A 19236-nucleotide genomic window follows, 5' to 3' on the forward strand; every position below is an offset into this window, starting at 1 on the left:
GAAGAAGGTCATGCTCAGTCTAGGAGTCATTGTCAGGAGGATATAGGGAGACCCAGGATAGAGAGGTGTCAAGGAGAGAAATGAAGGGAAGGAGTACATGACAGTGACCAGGGTCAAAAACTGTAAGAGTCAAGGATGAGTGGCCTCAGGAAAGACCCCAAGAGCTCTCATTTCTACGCAATGATTGGAGAGACACCCAATTTCACATGGATTCAGTCCTTGTTTATGTAAGTACTTACTGAGTCTCTAGTATGTTTTAGTTACCGTGCTACTGTCCTAGGTGCTGAGGAGAGAGCCATGAACACAAAAGATGGGTGAAAGAGAAAAGTACTGGGCAAAAATATTTGGTAGTGAAAATTAGAATGGTAATGGAGGGGAGAATGAAAGTCACTTTTTGTTTTCCATGTAGGAGAAACCCAAGCATGTTCTGAAGGCAGCAGAGATGAAAGGAGTAAAGAAGGTAACTCAGGGCACAAAGTCTTCAGAGGCAACCAAAGAGTGAGGATTTATTGCATCTAAAGGGTAACTTTCCTCCAGAAAAGCTAGCAATCCTTTCTGAGAAACAGGAAGCATTGTGAAATGCTTATTAGTAGAAACATTCACATAATCAAAGTTACAGTCCAGGATATTACAGACATTGGCACATACAGGAGTGTGGACTGTCAGAGCTGCATGTGAGATTAGAGGTCACTGAGCCCAACCATTCATTTTGTAGAGAGAGCTCATTTTCAGCCATGCAATTCATTAGTGGCCCAGCCAGGATTAGGGCTCAGTTCTCCACTCAAGACATCACTTGCAGCTAAATCATAGCCATCACAAGTCAAGCTGCAGGCAAAGCCAAGATGGCACTAGGAAGCTGAAGCAGAAGGTGGAGAAGCTCTCCTTTCTCCTTCTGCTTTTCAGCCTTCCTCTTTGCACTTTACTTAATCACCATCCTGATTCCCTTAGAATATCGTGGATTCCCCCAGATAAAAACCATCAACTTCATATTCCAAACCTACAACGCCGGCCAGGTTATATCAGAATCTGAGGAAGAAGAACACGGTGCTCCTATAGACACTTATCAAAACATCCACCCATCTTTTAACCAAGTGGAAAACATTAATAAAAGCCCTACAATCAAAACACAGGACTGTACATAAGGTCTGATTTGCCCAATCTATTCACACACCATTGTCAACCCTCATGAATATGCCCCACAGGAGATGCGATGGTCTCATGGGCCTGGGAGCCCTGGGCTCTGTGAAAATGACTGTTGTGTTGCACAAAAATGCATGAGTGTGAAACAAACAACAACATCTGTCTTTACTTAAAATTTTAGCATTTTGTTCCTCATGGATTTTTTTGCATTAATTTTGATTTTTAACAAAAATATCGCAATAAAGTATTATTTATCTTGATCCCTGAGTTTTTTGCCCTTTCCATCACCCTTAAATTCTGTGCCCAAGGTGAACGCCTCACTCGCCTCACCCTAATCCTGGTCCTGCCAACCTCTCCCTGGTCCATGGCCACAATCTGACCCACTCCTACACAAGCATCACTCACAATGCTCCAGTCGTAATGTTCATTTTTTTTTTAAAAAAACCCACATTGTGCTGATACAGACCTGTAGACACACTGAATCTATTAAACAGACTGTCAGAGGTACCATCTTCTGTGGTATTTTAATCCTAACTTAAAGAAATTCAACTGCACATATCTTACGTGTTTAATAGAAGAATTACTTTGCATTTTAAATATGACTTTTTTTTCAAAGACTTCAGTCTTCTACCAAAGTTTAAACTTTTTCCTCCCTTACCAATTTTTTGTGTGTGGTATTTACAAGTCCCTTGGAATCTACATTTGTTTGATGGATTTAACTCCAAAAGCAGCCTCATAAAGAGGAACAAAAGGATGTGAAGACCCACAGATGTGTTCACACCTCTCCCCATCCTGCAGCCAGTCCATGGTCCTCTCACTCCTTCCCAACTCCATCGCGTCCACTCCCAAGCTTTCTTCTAACCCCTAAGGCACACAAGCAGGGGACTAGAAATGTCAGTTGTTCTTCAACCTACATTCTCATGAAAATCTAGCAAGAGGAGGCATATGGCAACAGCAGAAGTGACTGGATTCATTTCCACGCCCATTGCCCACGTACTTCCAAGCCCATAGAAAGGCAGCAGCCAGAGGGAAGGAGATAGATGTGAGTACAAATGTAAGTGCAACAAACTTTTCAACTAGTCACGCCGTCTCTCTGGACGGTGGCCTGCCCTCCACCTCAAAGCCTTGGGGGTGGCCCAGTTTACAGGTCTGCTGCAGGGGACAAAGTGTCCACATTAAGTAGGACTATGCTTTTGCTAACAGCCTAGGAGATGAGCTCAAAGAAGGGAAGCGCCTTGCTTTCCATCTAACAGCAAAGCCTTAGTGTGAGGATTCAAGCCAGGTGTCCTAATTCCTCTGCAGTGTTCTCCTCACTACCCTAAAGTCACTTCCCAAGTTACAAAAATATTTTAGAATAAAAACGATTTTGATTGACTTTGGAGCTTTTATTGACTTCAGAAACATACTTGGCCTGAAGCAAGATAAAATCTTTGAGTTTAAAAAACGTATTCCCATTTCTATAAAACAAATCAACTATGAAACAAATCAAGGCTATGAAACAAATGAGCCAATCATAGGAAACACATTTTGCACAAATAATAAAAACTGCTAAAAGTAGTTGGAATATAAATTCGGAGCTCAAATGCCCCTGTGGAGCGAGGTCTTCCCCAGCCACGCTGTCCGAGTTACTGCTCCCACGTCTCCCCACTCTCCCTTCCATAGCTTCTGTCTCTCACACGCCCTCTTCACCTCCTTACAGAGGCAGCACGACCATCACTGTCGTGCTTGTGTATCTACGCACTTGTTTACACTCTGTTCTCCAAGAGCTGTAAACCCTCGGAGAGGAAAGACTTTGGAGAGCATTTTCACCTCCACATCCCGCTTCTTGCACACAGTAAGCTCAACAAATATTTGCTGAATAAATAAATGCATGATGGCAGCCTCTAGTTCTCAAAGCTTCTGTCCTCCAGCTTCCTGTTCTCTATTTACCTTCCCCTTCCCATCTCACTTCTCAATAAAAAAAAGAAAGAGCCTTTCTGTCTCCCAAGGCAGGTTTCCTATCATTTGAGATGAGTTAGTGTCGTCCAGCAAAAGGGAAGTTGGCTGCGACTTACTGGTGGCTGAGTTCTCTGACTTCACACGGCTTGAAGCCCCATTCTCTGGCCAGCTTTTCTTGTTGGGAAGCTTCTTCTAAAAACACTATCTTTAAAAGAAAGAAAGAAAAGAATCACAAATTAATGAACCATGGTCATTTGTCGTTATTAAATATCTAAATCTTTTTAAAAGAGACTATACTGTAGCTGAGTTCATTTTAAAAGGTACTTGACACCAAATGGGATAGAATTTAGAGGCAAAAAGACAGGTGTCATTTCTCCTTTTCTGCCATTCCTTTGATATAAGAACGACTTCAAAAATTCTAATCTGAAGATAAAAGTATTAAAAATGGCTAATTGATATCTATTTCACCAAATCCCCCAAAAATGATTAAAGGAAACAATTGTTTATAGAAAGTGTACCTCGCTGCAGATGAATATAAGATTTTTGCAGGCTGTTATGGGAAACCCACATCCAGAGGACACCAGTAGTACATCATGGGGCAACTTATTAACACAATATAATTGCACATAATAATTGTCTGACAATTGAATCTGGGCATGAACTATGTTGATGTTCTGATGCTAGACATCCGCTATCAAGGGCTCTGCTATATTTTTCTAGTACCGTGTATGAGACGGCAGCAGAGTGAGCTCTGGAATGGGGCTTGTGAGCCCCAGGGCAACAGCTGAGAAACTTTAGATGTGTCTCCTGATCACTCTTGGCCTGTATGTATGCATTTCACAGGGCTACTGTGAGGACTAAATAGGATAATTTCAATGAAGAAGTTAGCACAACTGCGGAACATGCCTAATGCTAGATACAGTATATCTATTGTTGATTCTTTTTTAAGTACAGCGTGATTGCTTTCTCTATAAAAAATGAATTGCAAAGCAAGAAAGGGGAAGGAAGGATGAAATATATATGCAGGAAATATCCTGTTTCATTTTTAAATGCAATATCGTGAGAATAAATGTTTCATGGAAATTGAAATACTGAAAAATAAAAGTGGTAGATAAAATGTATCTAATTAATTAGAAGCAAGGCAATATATCATGGGAAAAATAGTTTGTGGAACTGAAAATAAAAGAAATATTGACTTCTCTATTCATTGACAATATCCCTTTTTGAAAAATTGGGATTTTCGTCAGAAAAGAAAATAAAAATGTAATTCATACAAGTAAGGAAAGGAAATTCAATGATTCTAAAAACATATTCAAATCAATAGATATCAAAACAGATACAAAATTAATGAAAAATAACAAAATCAATAGATCTGAGAGCTGATTTACCATTAAAACCATAAACAAATAAATGAATAAATAAATATAATATTCGTAAAGCACTACATTCATACTTTTGAAAATATATTTGAAGTAAATGGTGTTTGAGGAAAATATAAATGATCAAAATTTATTCTGGAGAGATAAATAAACTGAATGAACTAGTAATTCTAGAAGGAACTGAGGAGGTTTTACTAACCTTTCAAGAAAGTTCATGGTTCAGAACCACGCAGTCTATTAAAAATATAATGCCTGTCACAAAAGCAAGCCACATATGCAACTTTATATTTTCTAATAGTCACACTAAAAGTGTAAAAAGGAACAGGTAAAATTAATTTTAGTAATATGTTTGATTTAACATAGCCATGATAAAAGATTATCATGTTAACATGAAATCAATATAAAAGCTATTAATTTTACTTTTTTTGGTACATAGGTCTTTAAAATCCAGGGTATATTTTGCATTTGAAGTACATTTCAATCCCATTAAATTTTCATCAGAAATACTTCATCTGTATATTTAGACTTTGTATAATTTCCAAAAAGTGGATTCACATATCCACTGAGATGAGTATCAATTTTTAATGAAAATTCAATTAAAAATAAAAATAAGAAATAAAATATTTAAACACTCAGTTCCTCAGTCGTACTAGCCACATTTCAAGTGCTTAAGATGCCATATTAGACGGAACACATTCAGAGAATTTCATAGCAAATTTCTTTTCAACTTACAAGGAACAGAAAATGTCTGTACTAGGTAAAGAGCTCCAAGCATGGAGAAAGAATGAACACTTCTTCATTTCTACAAAGCTAGCATAACCCTCATACCAGCACCTAACGAAGCACACGCACATATACAAACACAGATACGCAAACAAAGAGAGAAAATTACAAGCCAGTGTTATTTAATCATATAGACGCAAAAATAATCCCAATAATACACTGGCAGTAAAAAGCAAAAATACGTTAAAATAATAATTCAGCATGTCTGCAGCATGTGAGCTTCATGTATTCCAACCAAGCGAGACACTCATCGTCTATCGACTTATAGCAGATGTTTAGTAGTTAGGCAGGGGCCCAACTCTTCAAAGACTGCTGGAAGAAATCCACCTACCCTCTTTTCTGTTTTCTGTAGTCGACACTGAAACTAGAATCTACTTTCTCCGCACATACACACCGGGGTCTTGAGCTGTACTATTATCCTCACAGAGCTCTGTGCTTCCTTGTTCCTTGTTCCTCCTGAGCTACCAACACTCACTGCTTACCAGGACCCCTCACTGTGACCTCTTGTTACTGCCCCTCCATAAGCAGCAAACTCCCCTGTGTCTTCAATATCTGCTCTGAGTTTCTCCCTTCTACAACTGGGGCTCTTCCCCAAGGACATGGCTTCCCCTACACTTCTCAAATGGCAAGTATATATACACCAGCGTCAGGCAATGAGTTTTGTACCTTCTGCACCCACCATGGCCATTTCCAGACCATTCTTCCTCCAGCTTCTTGCAAACATAGGAAGCTCCTTTAAGACCCACCCCTTTCACGTTTCATGAGCATCTTTCCCCTCTCTTAGTTGTTCTCCTTTACTAATCTTTCTCTCATTGTTCAAATCTGTTGTTGTCTGCCCCACTCTTTCTCTCCATTCCAAGCCCTGCCTGCATTCCTTATAAAATCAACATGGACGATCCTTTTGACACCATGGCCACCTATATCTGTAAACCTATCTTCAGGCATTTGTTCATGAACAAAGAAAGTTCATGAACTTTCCATCAAGGCCACACCTTGGACATGGTCATGAAGCATCACTGCTTCACCTCCAAAACCAGTGAATCGCACATGTGACCACAAACTCTCCTTTTTCCTATTTGACCCTCAGCTATTCCAACCAATCTCCCACCTTGAAAAGCCCTGCATTTACTTGCTCCTATCTGCTTCCCCCAGTCTATCAGTCGTCTTCTTTCGCCATTTTCCTTGTCCAGCTTAAATTCCACCATCTGTTATTTCATATTTCTTGTGTCTTCTGGTTAACATACATGTGGTAAAAATTCAACCATGACTGAACCCATCCCTCCCCTTCTCTGGGCTGCCCCTGAGGAACTGAGCAGCAGTGGAGCAAAGCACGCAACACGGTAGAGGAAATACCCATAGTCATCGAGTTCCAATGTGCTCCAACTTGTGCTATGCCTGGCGTCCTAAGACATCTCTCTAGCACTGTGGTCCTTACCGTTAATAAAACTGACAGCAGACCTAGTTGCTTACCCACTGACAGATCATTAGAAATACTTTTTGGTGATAGATTAATATACAATTTTTATCAGATAACTCAGAAGGAGTTCAAAGAATTGAGGGAGATTGCTGTAACAAAGCTTGCATTCCCAGCTACTTGATTTATGTGAAAATATTTCTCAGCACTTACATCTATAGAAATGGAAAACAAGAAAAAAATTGATGCTGCTCCTGTTTCATTCTACCAACAACTAACACTCATCCACAGATATTATCTAGTTGGAGGAAAAACCCACACTTTTTACTTTACATTTAACAAATTACCTTTCAAAATGTGTAATATATGTTTTAAAATTTGTTTATGGTCCCAGGAAATTTTAAACATTTAAATTTCTGCACACAGGTTTTATTGCAATGGTTGATCAATGAAAGACTGTCAGGTGTAAAATTATATTGCATTAGCACAAACTCTATAAGGAAAGTAGAATAGAATTAGTAATTCAAGAAGAAAAAGGGACTATAAAGCATTTCAGATCATTAAAGAGAAGCTGGTTCAGGATTTTTTAACAGATTAAGGTAGATATCAAATTGCTATATTTTGATTCCATCAGATACATTGTAAAAAACAATGGCACAGCTTAATTTTAACATGTATATATTTATAATTTGCCAGAAATTATGAGCTTTATATATATTTAAATTTAATACAAACTATACACATCAACTTCTAAAAGTGCAAAATATGTAGGGTTTTTCAAAATTCTTTTGGGGGCACATTAGTAAAGAAAAATGTGAAGAGGGGGCTGGCCCCGTGGCAGAGTGGTTAAGTCCGTGCTCTCCGCTTTGCCGGCCCAGGGTTTCGCCGGTTCGGATCCTGGGCGAGGACATGGCACTGCTCGTCAGGCCACGCTGCGGCAGTGTCCCATATGCCACAACTAGAAGGACCCACAACTAAAACATACAACTATGTACTGGGGGGATTTGGGGAGAAAAAACAGAAAAAAAAAAGATTGGCAACAGTTGTTAGCTCAGGTGCCAATCTTTAAAAAATTATTTTTTTAACTGTGAAGAGCATTTCTCCAGTCAACTCCTGTTCCAGCCTCTACCATGAAGATTTCAAATCTGCCTTCTCTTCAGATCTCTCACCCTACTCACCCTGAAATGTACATCAAACACGTGCAATAATGAAAAATTGCGAACAATTTCAAAGTCAAGCAGGGATTGGTTAAATACAGCTAAACACGGCAGCAATGAAAAGTACCGGTGAAGACACATTTACTACTTATCCAGGATATAATCTTAAGATTTTTTAAAAATGCAGGTTACTAGGACATGGATGGTATGATCATCACATTTTTTATAAGAATATGGTGTGTGTGTGTGTGCTGGTGTGTTAGAGCTGGTGTGTTTAAATGTTGACAGTGGTGATTATCTCTTTATGATAGATCTGGGGGATAATTTTTGCTTTACTCTTTACACTTTTTTAGGTTCAAAATTGTTAATAATAAATGTCTTCTTCTAGCTGAAACAATGAAATTAATTCCATTTAAAATGTATATGAAGGGGCCGGCCTGATGGACTAGTGGTTAAGTTCACATGCACAGCTTCAGCAACCTGGGGTTCATGGGTTCGGATCCCAGCCGAAGACCTACACACCACTCATCAAGCTATGCTGTGGCAGAGTCCCACATACAAAATAGAGGAGGATTGGCACAGATGTTAGCTCAGCGACAATCTTCCTCAAGCAAAAAGAGGAAGATTGGCAACAGATGTTAGCTCAGGACCAATCTTCCTCACAAAAATAAAAAATAAATAAAATAAAATACAATTCATATGAAAATATAAAGTAAAAAAATAGAAATATATAAATATAATCTCTAGTCATGGAGCCTGTGGTTGAGTAGTTAAGACACACAGATAGATCAGGAATGAGGTAGGGGAGGGCACGATGACAGTGCAATGGACCCCACCAGTTCCGATGGAGACAGTAGGTATGGCAAATGTTTTCTTTACGGAGCAGTAGCTCTTTCATCTTGAGGTTACCTGGGCTTATGTGGCCATTCATTTACTTGTTCAATCACTCACCATCAAGGGTGCCTATCATGGCCCAGGGCCTTCCTCTTCACAGGGCACAGTGTAGGTGGGCTGTCAAGCACATACCGAAGTCATTAAAAACCAAGTTTCATAAAATCATAAAATCACAGATGGTGCCAACTGGCAGGAACCTTCTCATCTGACCCTCTTGTTTTCCAGATGAGGAAGCTGAATCCTTTCTGTTAAGCAAACAATTTCAAGTGTTCTCTTATTGAAACTGGGACTATTTAGGATGAGCAATAACGAGAATGTCAGGAATACTAAAGCCAAAAGCAGATGAGTAATGACTGTCAGCCAATGAAAAAAAATCTCCGCAAGATACAGGCTGCAAACACCAGATGGCGAATTTGGGCAACAGGCTTGTTGCTATGGAACAGAGTAAACTTCTCCTTAGGTCATTGTAGAAGAGCTTGGCCATCCACGAAAATAAGGTAACATGTAACTACATACACAAAATCCATGCTTCGGCCCTATAGTGGGAAATAAAATCAGATAAAAATATGAGGTCTCAAAGATTTCTGAAGCTTTTGGACAGAGATGAAAATTGCCATATTAGCTCAATTCACATTAAACAGATCAATGGAAAAGAAAGATGAAGTGAGATTGTCTTAAAAACAAAACAAAACAAAACCCCTGTCAGCCTATAAAGGTAGAATCGAGTGAATTCATGTTACAAAGGCACTAAGGGGTAGCACGAGGGACTTAGATCTTCAGGTCCGATATTCTCATTTCACAGATGAGGAAATAGACCAGGCTATGTGACTCATCCAAGGTCACAGGGCAAGCCAGGAGTATGTAGTGGACTTGACCCATCTTCTCAGAGTTTCTCCCGGGCCTCTATGACTGCATCTCTAATAGTATAAACCAAACGTCAGCGAACTTTCTATAAAGGGCCATATAGTAAATATTTTAGACTTTACGGACCACATTGTCTTTGTTGTAACTACTCAGCCTTGTCATTGTAAAGCAAAAGCAGCCATAGACAATATATAGGCAAGTGGGTGTGGCTATGTTCCAATAAAACTTTATTTATAGAAGTGAAATTTGCATTTTATATAATTTTCACTTGTTGTGAAATATTCTTATTTTTTAACCATTTAAAAATGTGAAAACCACACTTAGCTCACTGGCCCCAAAAAATCAGGCAGTGGGCTAGATTTGACTCATGGACCACAGTCTGCCAAGCTCTGATGCAGACTCCTAAAAAGATGCATGTAAATTAAAATTGTATAATTTGAAGACCATCTCAGGGGCTTCCACTAGCATTTCCAGGAAGCTTTATCTTAATTTATGATTGGTTTTCAATTGGTAATAATTTTTAACAAGTTTTCCTTTAACTTCAGGGCCTGATAAAATACTCTTGGAAAAGTACAAATTCTGGGTGTCTTCTAAGCCCTATTTTGTTGTAGAAAACATATAGTTTTTGATAGATTAAAAAGTAACTTTAGTAATTTTTCTAATCTCTACTGAAGACATCGGTAATGATTCATTGGTATTTAGTAAGTTTTTATTAGAAAAATAAAGCAATATGTTTCAAAATGATAGGATGTCTGATAATAATAAAAATACTTAAATGTACCTACTGTGTGCAAGACACTGCCCTACACACTTTACATGTATTAATTCATTCAAACCTTGCAAGAATCCTGTGAGGTAGGTACTACTACTAACCCCATTTTACAGATGAGAACACTGAAGCACACAGATGTTAAGTTCCTTTCCCAAGATTACACAGCCGGTAGGTGGTAAATCTAGAATTTAAACCACAATTGGCCTCCAGGCTGGGGACTATTAAACACTAATGTTACACATTTTTAAAAACTGTCTTTCATACAAAAATAAAACAGCCCTCCCCTTCTCTTTCTTTTTTCTTTATAAAATGTTTCTTGGTGGCTTTCTTCTTCCTTCCCTTCCCTTAGAATAGCCCAGGCTGATGGGCCTGATGGGGCCAAGAATGTGGAGGTAATCAGGTCTATGGGGGTGATCAAGGCTGAGAAGAGGACCAGGGGCACTGGGGCTGGAGAAGTACAGAGCCAAGGAGGCAGGTTAAGGGGCAGGGGTATGGCTGAGAAGACAGCCACCAGGGTCAGGAGACCGATTACACAGAGGGGTAACAAGCACAATATGTAAATATATTGTGGATAATGAAAGCAGGCTTCTTGGAAGGGAGTTACAAACATGGAAAGGAGGGAGGCTGGAATAGACTCTGTGGTACTGGATTTGAATTGGAGGTATTGGTGTCAACTTATGGTTTTTAATTTAGGTAGATCAAATATATAAATATTTCCTTCCTAGCTCTATCTACTGACAGTGCATAGAAATAATGACACTCTGTAGCAATCAGCAGCCCCAGGGCTCAGATCTTGGTTTCTATATACCATTCTCCACTAGAAAGAACCAGAGGGACCCTAGAGGTAAAGCAAATGTGAGATAAATTTAGAATACAATTTTGCACCAAAAAGTAGGGAAGTGCTAAAAATATAGTTGGAGAGTGGTAAAAAGCACACAAGAGCCTCCTTGAAGAAGCTCCTGCTAGCCAAATATGGACCAAGTGGAGCATTCAAATAAATAATGATAGTAATGAATTAAAAGCCAATGAATAAAATAGGGATCCATGAGTCCACACAAATGAATGAATGAATGAATAAATGAATAAGGGAGAGTTCTTCCTTAGAGTAGGGTACCGACTAATACATGTGGAAGGAATGATAGAATTAGAAAATGAACATTTGGCAGCCATCATCATAATAATGATTCATGCAAAAACCATCAATGAGTGTTAAAACTAGTGGGTGAAAATTTGTTGAGGAATAGGATATTTATACAATTGCAAAGTATGTCTCCACAAAATTTATTTTGCAGAGAAAAACAATAACTTTATGATGGAGAAATCAGGTAAACACCACCTTCACCAAGTGAACAAAGTTAACATCACCAGGAATGGGACAAATCAACACCATTTGCATCCTGATATGATGCACTGAGAAGAACACAGTGTCACTTCTGTAGCATTCCTGCCTAAAAATGAATAACCTGAATCTAATCATGAGGAAACATCAGACGAACCCAAAGTGAGAGATATTCTTTAAAAAAAAAAAAGCTGTTCGGTATTCTTGAAAACGATCCAGGACATGAAAGACAAAGAAAGACTGAAGACCTGTCAGATGAAAAGCAACTAAAGAAACTTGACAAGTGAATGCAACTTGTGATTCTGGGGGGATTCTGAACCAGAAGAGGGGAAAAGGCTATCAAGGACATTATTGGACCAATGGGCAAAGTTTGAATGGATCTGTGGAGTATGTGGTAGAATTATATCTATGTCAACTTCCTGATCTAGATGATTGTATATGATTATGTCAGACAGCATCCTCGTTTTCTTAGGAAATATACATTGAAGTATTCAGACTGGAACAGCATGTCTGTAACTTACTCTCAGTACAGAAAAAAAAATGTATATGTGTGCTTACGTGCATTTGCATATGTATATCTACAGCTATCTGAGTGGGGAAGAATGAGGAAGCAAATGTGGTAAAATGCTAACACTGGGGAACCTGGATGAAGGCTCTATGAGAGTTATTCACACTATTCTGGCAACTTCTTTAGAATTTTGCAATGATTTAAAAATAAAAATTTTTAACTACAAAACAAACAGTATATTGATTAGAAATACAAATATTTAAAGTGAAAGTATAAGAAAGGCAAGAACATGATAATCATAAAATTTAGGGTAACAGTTCCCTCAGATTGGGAAGGGAAGACAACGGGATGGGGAGGGCAGACAGGGAGCTTCAGCGATAAGCGACAGTTCATGATGACTTCATTCATTCCACCTTACACAGACATTATCACTGTTCTTTTTTGTATGAGCAAAAACCAAATTCTTTGCTCTCACTAAATGTTATTTTTTTAAAACATCAAAAGCCATATCATATAAAATGCTCACATTGGTAATCTGTGGACCATCCAAATGACCATGAAGAAAAACTACAGGAGGGGAGGCAATAAGAAAACTGAATGCCGCAGATCTAATGTTTATAGCAGCCAACATCAGTCATAAAAAATGAGGTCACACATGCCCTTTGTTTTTATAAGCAGTCAGTAATACACGGACCAACCTTTATGTGCTCCGGATAGTTTTTGAATGTCTTGGGGATACAAATAGTTACTCCCTCTTTGTTTGTTTCCTAAATTCAGAATCCTTTGATGCCTTAACCATTTGTAGAATAAGAAAATTGCTTAGATGGGTGTATAATTATCACCAAGCACTCAGTCGAACTCACCACAAATCTCAGAGCCAAGGTTACATGACACACTTGAATCCTAAAATGATTAAACAAGCCAATAATTTCAGCAGCTGCCTCACAAAAGACATCTTCAGAGACTCCATTCAGCCGTGGACAATAGAGAATGAATTTAGGAAAAGCACTCACTCTGTCTTTTGAAAACGCTGTCTTTTTGATATCAACTGTTTGCAAAGTTTATCTCAACAGACTACATCAGATAGATAGATATTGATAAGAAAATGCAGGCATGTGCAGAAGTACTGGCCCCACAAGCCTACTCATTTGGTCATTTTTTAAAAACATGGAATCTGCCTTAGAGACCTGATATAGGTTGAATTGTGTCTCCCCCGAATTCCCCAAACTTTCCCCAAAATATATTAAAGTCATGAACCCCTAGTTCCCCAGAATGTGATTGTATTGGGAGACAGGTCTTAACAGAGGTGATCAAGTTAAAATGAGGTCATTAAGGTGAGCTCTCATCCAATATGACTGGTGTCCTCATGAAAGGGGAAATGTGGACACAGAGACATGCAGAGAGGGAAGATAATACAAAGAGACACAGGGAGAAGACAGCCGTCAAGAAGTCAAGAAGGGAGGCCGGGAACAGATCCTTCCCTCACAGACCTCAGAGAGAACCAACCTTGACCTCAGACTTCCAGCCTCCAGAACTGGGAGACAATAAAGTTCTGTTGTTTAAACCACCCAGTCTGTGATGCATTGTTACAGCAGCCCAAGCAAACTAATTCAAGCCCTGTGGGAGGCGGGATTACAAGACTAGTCAAATAAATCAACAAAAGAAAAACACCATGAAATCCTCTTTTTGTTTTCAGTGGGCACCTCATCTGAAGTTTGAGGTGGTAAAAAATACACTAGACTTACTGAAGAATCAAGATTCTGTTATTTACTAGCTTTGTGAACACAGGCAAATCCCTTAATCTTTCTGACTTAAATGTTTTGAAACACAGTAATAATACCTGCCACATGTCCTTTGAACCCTTTATAAAGACAAAATATTTTAAAACGGAGATATGTAAAACACCCTATAAACCATAAAAGTTCTCCATAGGGGCCGGCCCTCTGGCCTAGTGGTTAGGTTTGGCATGCTCCACTTCAGTGACCTGGGTTCGGTTCCTGGGTGCAGACCAACACTGCTCGTTGGCAGCCATGCTGAGGTGGTGACCCACATACAAAACAGAGGAAGACTGGCACAGATATTAGCTCAGGGTGAATCTTCCTCAGCAAAAACAAACTTTAAAAAAAGGTTCTCCATAAACATGAAGTATTATCAGTAGTGTTAATTTTTGAGATAACAGAGTGGTATTTCAGGAGACAACTGCAGACACAATGTGGTTTGATTTCAGAAAGGCGTCTGATGGCACCAGACAGTTAATTTTGTAGGACAAGCTCAAAAAAGGCAAGCTAGAGACAGTAGAGTTGGAGAAATCCATATCTGGTTATATATTCCTACTTAAAGTATTGATTAATAGGATGGGAGAAGCATGGCTAGAGAGCTTAGAGACAGATCACTGAGCTCTGACCCAGCCATGTTCTCATTCACGGTTTAGATGTGGAAAGGATAACAATTTGGAAGGAACAGCTTGTTCCCTAGATAGCAAACTCAAGTTTCAAAAAGAAATTCACAGACTAAGGCTGACAAGATGAAGCTTAACAGGAATGTAAGTAAAAGCCAACATTTACATTTAAGAGAAATCAAAGGCACAAGGTAAAGATGTATGAGTCCTAGTAAGAACAAGGACCATGAGCTCAAAATAAACAGTGGGGAACAGTTGCCCACAACAACAGATTCCAACTAAGGTCAACTTTGAGGAAATACAGGCAGTCCTTGCTTTGCATGGTTCTGATATACATAAATTTCAGATGCCACGATTTAGTTAAATAACACCAGTCCCTCAACAACATGGTTCAAACATCAGTTACCACGGTCTATTAACTTTAAGTGACTGCATCAAGTAAAAACTTGCTTCCAGCCCTTCAGTCCACAAATCACTACTCACACAACAGATGTGCCTCAAGCCCAGTGACCAATCACATCACTTCTTCCAAAGTCTGTGGTGACTGGTCACTGTGCATCAGTTCACAGACAGACAGCAAAGTGTGTAGCTGTGTTGTCTCCTTGTCTCTCAGCAATAAACTCATGTGGCATTTTACAAAAATGGATAAGCAAAAGAGGGAATTGTTTAACAAAGATGAAAGTGCCCCAAAGAATGAAAAGTGAAATTTAATCATGAAAGGTGAAATTTAAATCTACTAGAGTTATAGAAAAAACAGTTGACAGTTGAGAATGTTGACATTGCCACCATTCAAGAAACTCAAGATCTACAGCTAGAGGAATTTAGTGGAGGTAAGCTTATTGACATAAATGGGGATAGTGATGGAAGATGTCTCAGAAGAAATGACACCAGCAAAAAGATTTCACATTAAAGGAACTCTCAGAGAAATAGCTCAGAGATATCCCACAATATTGAGAAACCGTGAACACTTGTTTCACTACTTTTTTTCAATTCCCCATGCATTTAGATCTGAAAGAAAGTTGTTTGTGTTTTAAAAGAAATTTTTAAAGGTCTCAGAATAATTATAACGTTCCCATTGATTCTTAAGATTACTTTGCATGATTCCGTCATTTACAGTCCTCTTTTTCTGTCCTGCGCTATTGTGCAAAGTGAGAACTGCTTTCTTGTTCTCTTTTAGACTTAGCTTGGGGTACAGAACTAGTAGCTGATTTTCAGTTGTTGAAACATGAACTGAATTGAAATGTTTTTACAGAAAGGTGACCAGTATGTGGAACAACCCTGAAATCAAAACATGAGGGGAAATTCTGAATGGAACTGACAGTATTTTATCTGAGGAAGAGGGAAGTCAAAAAGATTACCATCATTGCAAATAATGGAAAAGCTGTCACATAAAAGTGCCATTTTAGAACAGCTGAATTAGCTCCAATAATGAAATATTCAGCAATAGAGTTTTCAATTTCCTGAACAGAAGAAGCTTCTAACAATTAAAACTGACTATAAATGGAATTCACTGACTCACAACATAGTGGAAGTGCCAACCAGTGGCTGACTGACCACCTGTCAGGGATGTTGTAGAGGAAATTAATTCCTACACAGGTAAGAGAGGAGGTTCCATCCACAGTTCAGATTCTAAACATCCACGTGTTGGCTTTAAAATATGTCCACAAATTCTTCGACATTCTTCTCTTCAAAAAGTGGAGTTCCCTCCCCCAACCTTGAGGTGGGCCAAACTTAGTGGTGTGCTTGGAATGAAGCACTCATGGCGCTATGTGACTTCCACGGCTAGCTCATAAAAACGATAGATTCTACGTGGCTCTTTCACTTTGGGATTATTAGTCTAGGGGAAGCCCTCAGTCATGCCATGAGGATACTCAAGCAGCCCTGGGAGAAGCTCTTGTGGGGAGAAACCAAGGGATTGCTGAGTACAACCCTAAGCACCAGCTTACAGGCATGTCAATGAACTTGAACCTTGGAAGTGGATCTCTCAACCCCAGTCAAGCCTTCTGATGACTGCAGTCCTGGCCAACATCTTCACTGAGAGTTCATGAGAGTTCCTAAGCCTGAGCTACTCAGCTAAACTGCTCCTGAATCCCTGATCCAAAGAAACTGTAAGGACGATGAATTGTTGTTTTAAGCCCCTAAGTTTTGTTATGCAGCAGTAGTTAACAAATACAATCCACTTGGTACATGTGGTACATACATCTTTATATATGAAGGAACAATTTCCTTCAATATGGCGCCATCTGCTCACCCAAACTTAAATATTCAGCTCAGACTTCTCCTATGAGCTCCAGGTCCATATATTTGCCATTTTCCTTGATATCACATTAGTATTTCTCATAAGGCACTTCAAAGTCAACATGTCCAAAATGGAGTCCATGATCTTGTTCCCAAATCTAGTCCCTTTCCAGGGTTCCTATTCTAGAGAACAAGACCTCGTCAATTCAGGACACAATGCAGAAACTTTTGACATACTTTTCTCTTACTCCTTGCTTAAAACTCCAGTGGCTTCCCACTGCATTTAGGAGCAAGAAGAACATTCGTTACATGGTCTACAGAGTCCTAGGTGGTTTGGCACTACCTGCCTCCCCAGTCTAGTCCCATCTCAGCCTAATCCCAGGCCTTGCTCCTCCCTGCTTCTTGCTCTCTCTGCTCCATCACACTGGTTCCATTTCAGATCCCATGAGCTCCCTACTCTCCCCACTATCAGGTCTTTACACACAGCCTTCCCTGCATGTAACACCTTTCCTTTCCTCTTGCCCAATTAACCCCAACTCACCTTTACTATTTCAGTTTAGCCGACCTTCCTTAGGAAGCCTTTCCTGACTAGCTCAAATTCCCCATCCCTACTCCTATTCATATCCCCACTCCCAATTAGTGGTTCTCCAAGTGACAGGAACCTCTTTTTTATGGAAATACAACAGTGGTTAAATGCCCAAAATCTAGAACCAGGCTCCCTGGCTTAAATCCTTTCTGCCTGTGTGAATTTGGGCAAGTAACCTAAACTCTCCATGCCTGTTTCCTCATCGTAAAGTGGAGATAACAATTATGAACATGTTGTGAAGATTAAATGAGACAATATTTGTAAAATGCTTAGAATGGTATCAGACATATCACAGACATTACATACGTCTGAGCTATTGTTTTATTATAGCTGCAATTTAACACATATTCATAATTATCATTTTATTCGTATCTGTCTTTACAATTAGATAGCAAATTCCACAAAAGTTGAGAGGTCTATTTTTACTTACTATCATACTTCCACTGCCTGGCACAGTCTTACATGACAGATGCCTAAGGAACATCGATGAATGAATAAATGAATATGATATAGGGCCTGGACTTCAGAAAACCTTGAAGTGTCACATTAAGAAGTTTAGAATTTTTTCTTGAGAAGTTTTTAAAGAAGAGTCACACATGAAAATTAATGGAGCAATGATTGTAAGAGAAGTTGGGAGAAGAGTTCAGGGACAGATAACCCTTAGCCAACCATTCAAATGGTTTATCTGGGTGGAGGCAATGGCCAGTGTAGAGAGGAGCACAGAGAGAAGAAAAGAGATGTCATATTGGCAAAATGTTAAAGAAGAGCCCACACAACTTGGTAGTACACTGGATCTGGAGGGAAAGGTTGAGGATATAGAAACACTAGGTCTCTGAATGAGAGAATGGGGACAAAAGGACCGAACTATAGAAACCAAAGGAGATGTTGGTTTGGAAGTGTGAAGGAGAGATGATGCCGAGGGGCCAGACTTGCGGATAGAGCTAACAGCAAGTGTGGACATAGGACTGAAGCTCTGGGGGTGACCAGGTCTAGAGACAGAGATTGGAAACATCTGTGCAGAGGTGAATGTGAACCCCATGTGAAGGGCTGACACATCTAGAGAAGAGAAGATGGGGTGAGAAAGGCCATCGGGGGAAGCCTGGTGTTGAAGCTGATTTAAAGAGTCTAGAAGGTGAGAGGAGCCAGGAAAGGAATTATGAAGGGTAGAGTCAGAGAGACAGGACTGGGAAGAAACAACAAGGAAACTTATTCTTACCCACTATTTAAGAATTCAGCTGAAGGGTCAGCCACTTCCTCAGGCATCATTTCTGACCTGTCCCCCCAGGCTAAGTAATTTGCACTGTTGGCACTGTCTGCATGCATTTGACAATAGCAATGTGGTAGGCTGAATAATGGCCACCAAAAATATCCAGTTCCTAACCCCTGGAACCTGTGAATGTTAGTCTACATGGCAAAACAGATTTTGCAGATGTGGCTAAATTAAGAATTTGATATGGGAGATTATTCGGAACTACCAAGGTGGGCCCTAAATGCAATCACAAGTGTCCTTAATAGAAGGACGTAGAGGGAGATTCGACATAGAAGCAGAAAGCAACATGACTGCTGAAGCAAGACACTGCCCTGCTGGCTTGCAAGATGGAGGGAGTGTCCAGGAACCACGGATGCAAGAAATGTAGCTCTAGATAGTGGGAAAGCAAGGAAACAGATTCTCCCTTACAACCTCTGGAGGGAACAGGGCCCTGTCAACACCTTGATTTTGGCCCAGTGAAACTGATTGCAGACTTCTGACCTCAAGAAATTGTGTTGTTTTAAGTCACTGAGTCTGTGGTAATTTGTTACAGCAGCCGTAGGAAATTAATACCAGC

General features: G+C 39.5%; 1 protein-coding gene across 1 annotated transcript in view; it reads right to left on the bottom strand.

Moving 5' to 3' along the window:
• Positions 1-19236, bottom strand: part of GDA (guanine deaminase) — a 90098-nt gene that overhangs the window by 39489 nt on the left and 31373 nt on the right. Inside the window, exon 2 of the mRNA XM_008513573.2 lies at positions 3195-3283. Within this exon, the coding sequence (XP_008511795.1) occupies positions 3195-3283 (89 nt within the window). The remainder of the gene's footprint in view (positions 1-3194; positions 3284-19236) is intronic.

This window comes from Equus przewalskii, chromosome 22, assembly GCF_037783145.1.
Source record: "Equus przewalskii isolate Varuska chromosome 22, EquPr2, whole genome shotgun sequence".
Taxonomy (NCBI): Eukaryota; Metazoa; Chordata; class Mammalia; order Perissodactyla; family Equidae; genus Equus; species Equus przewalskii.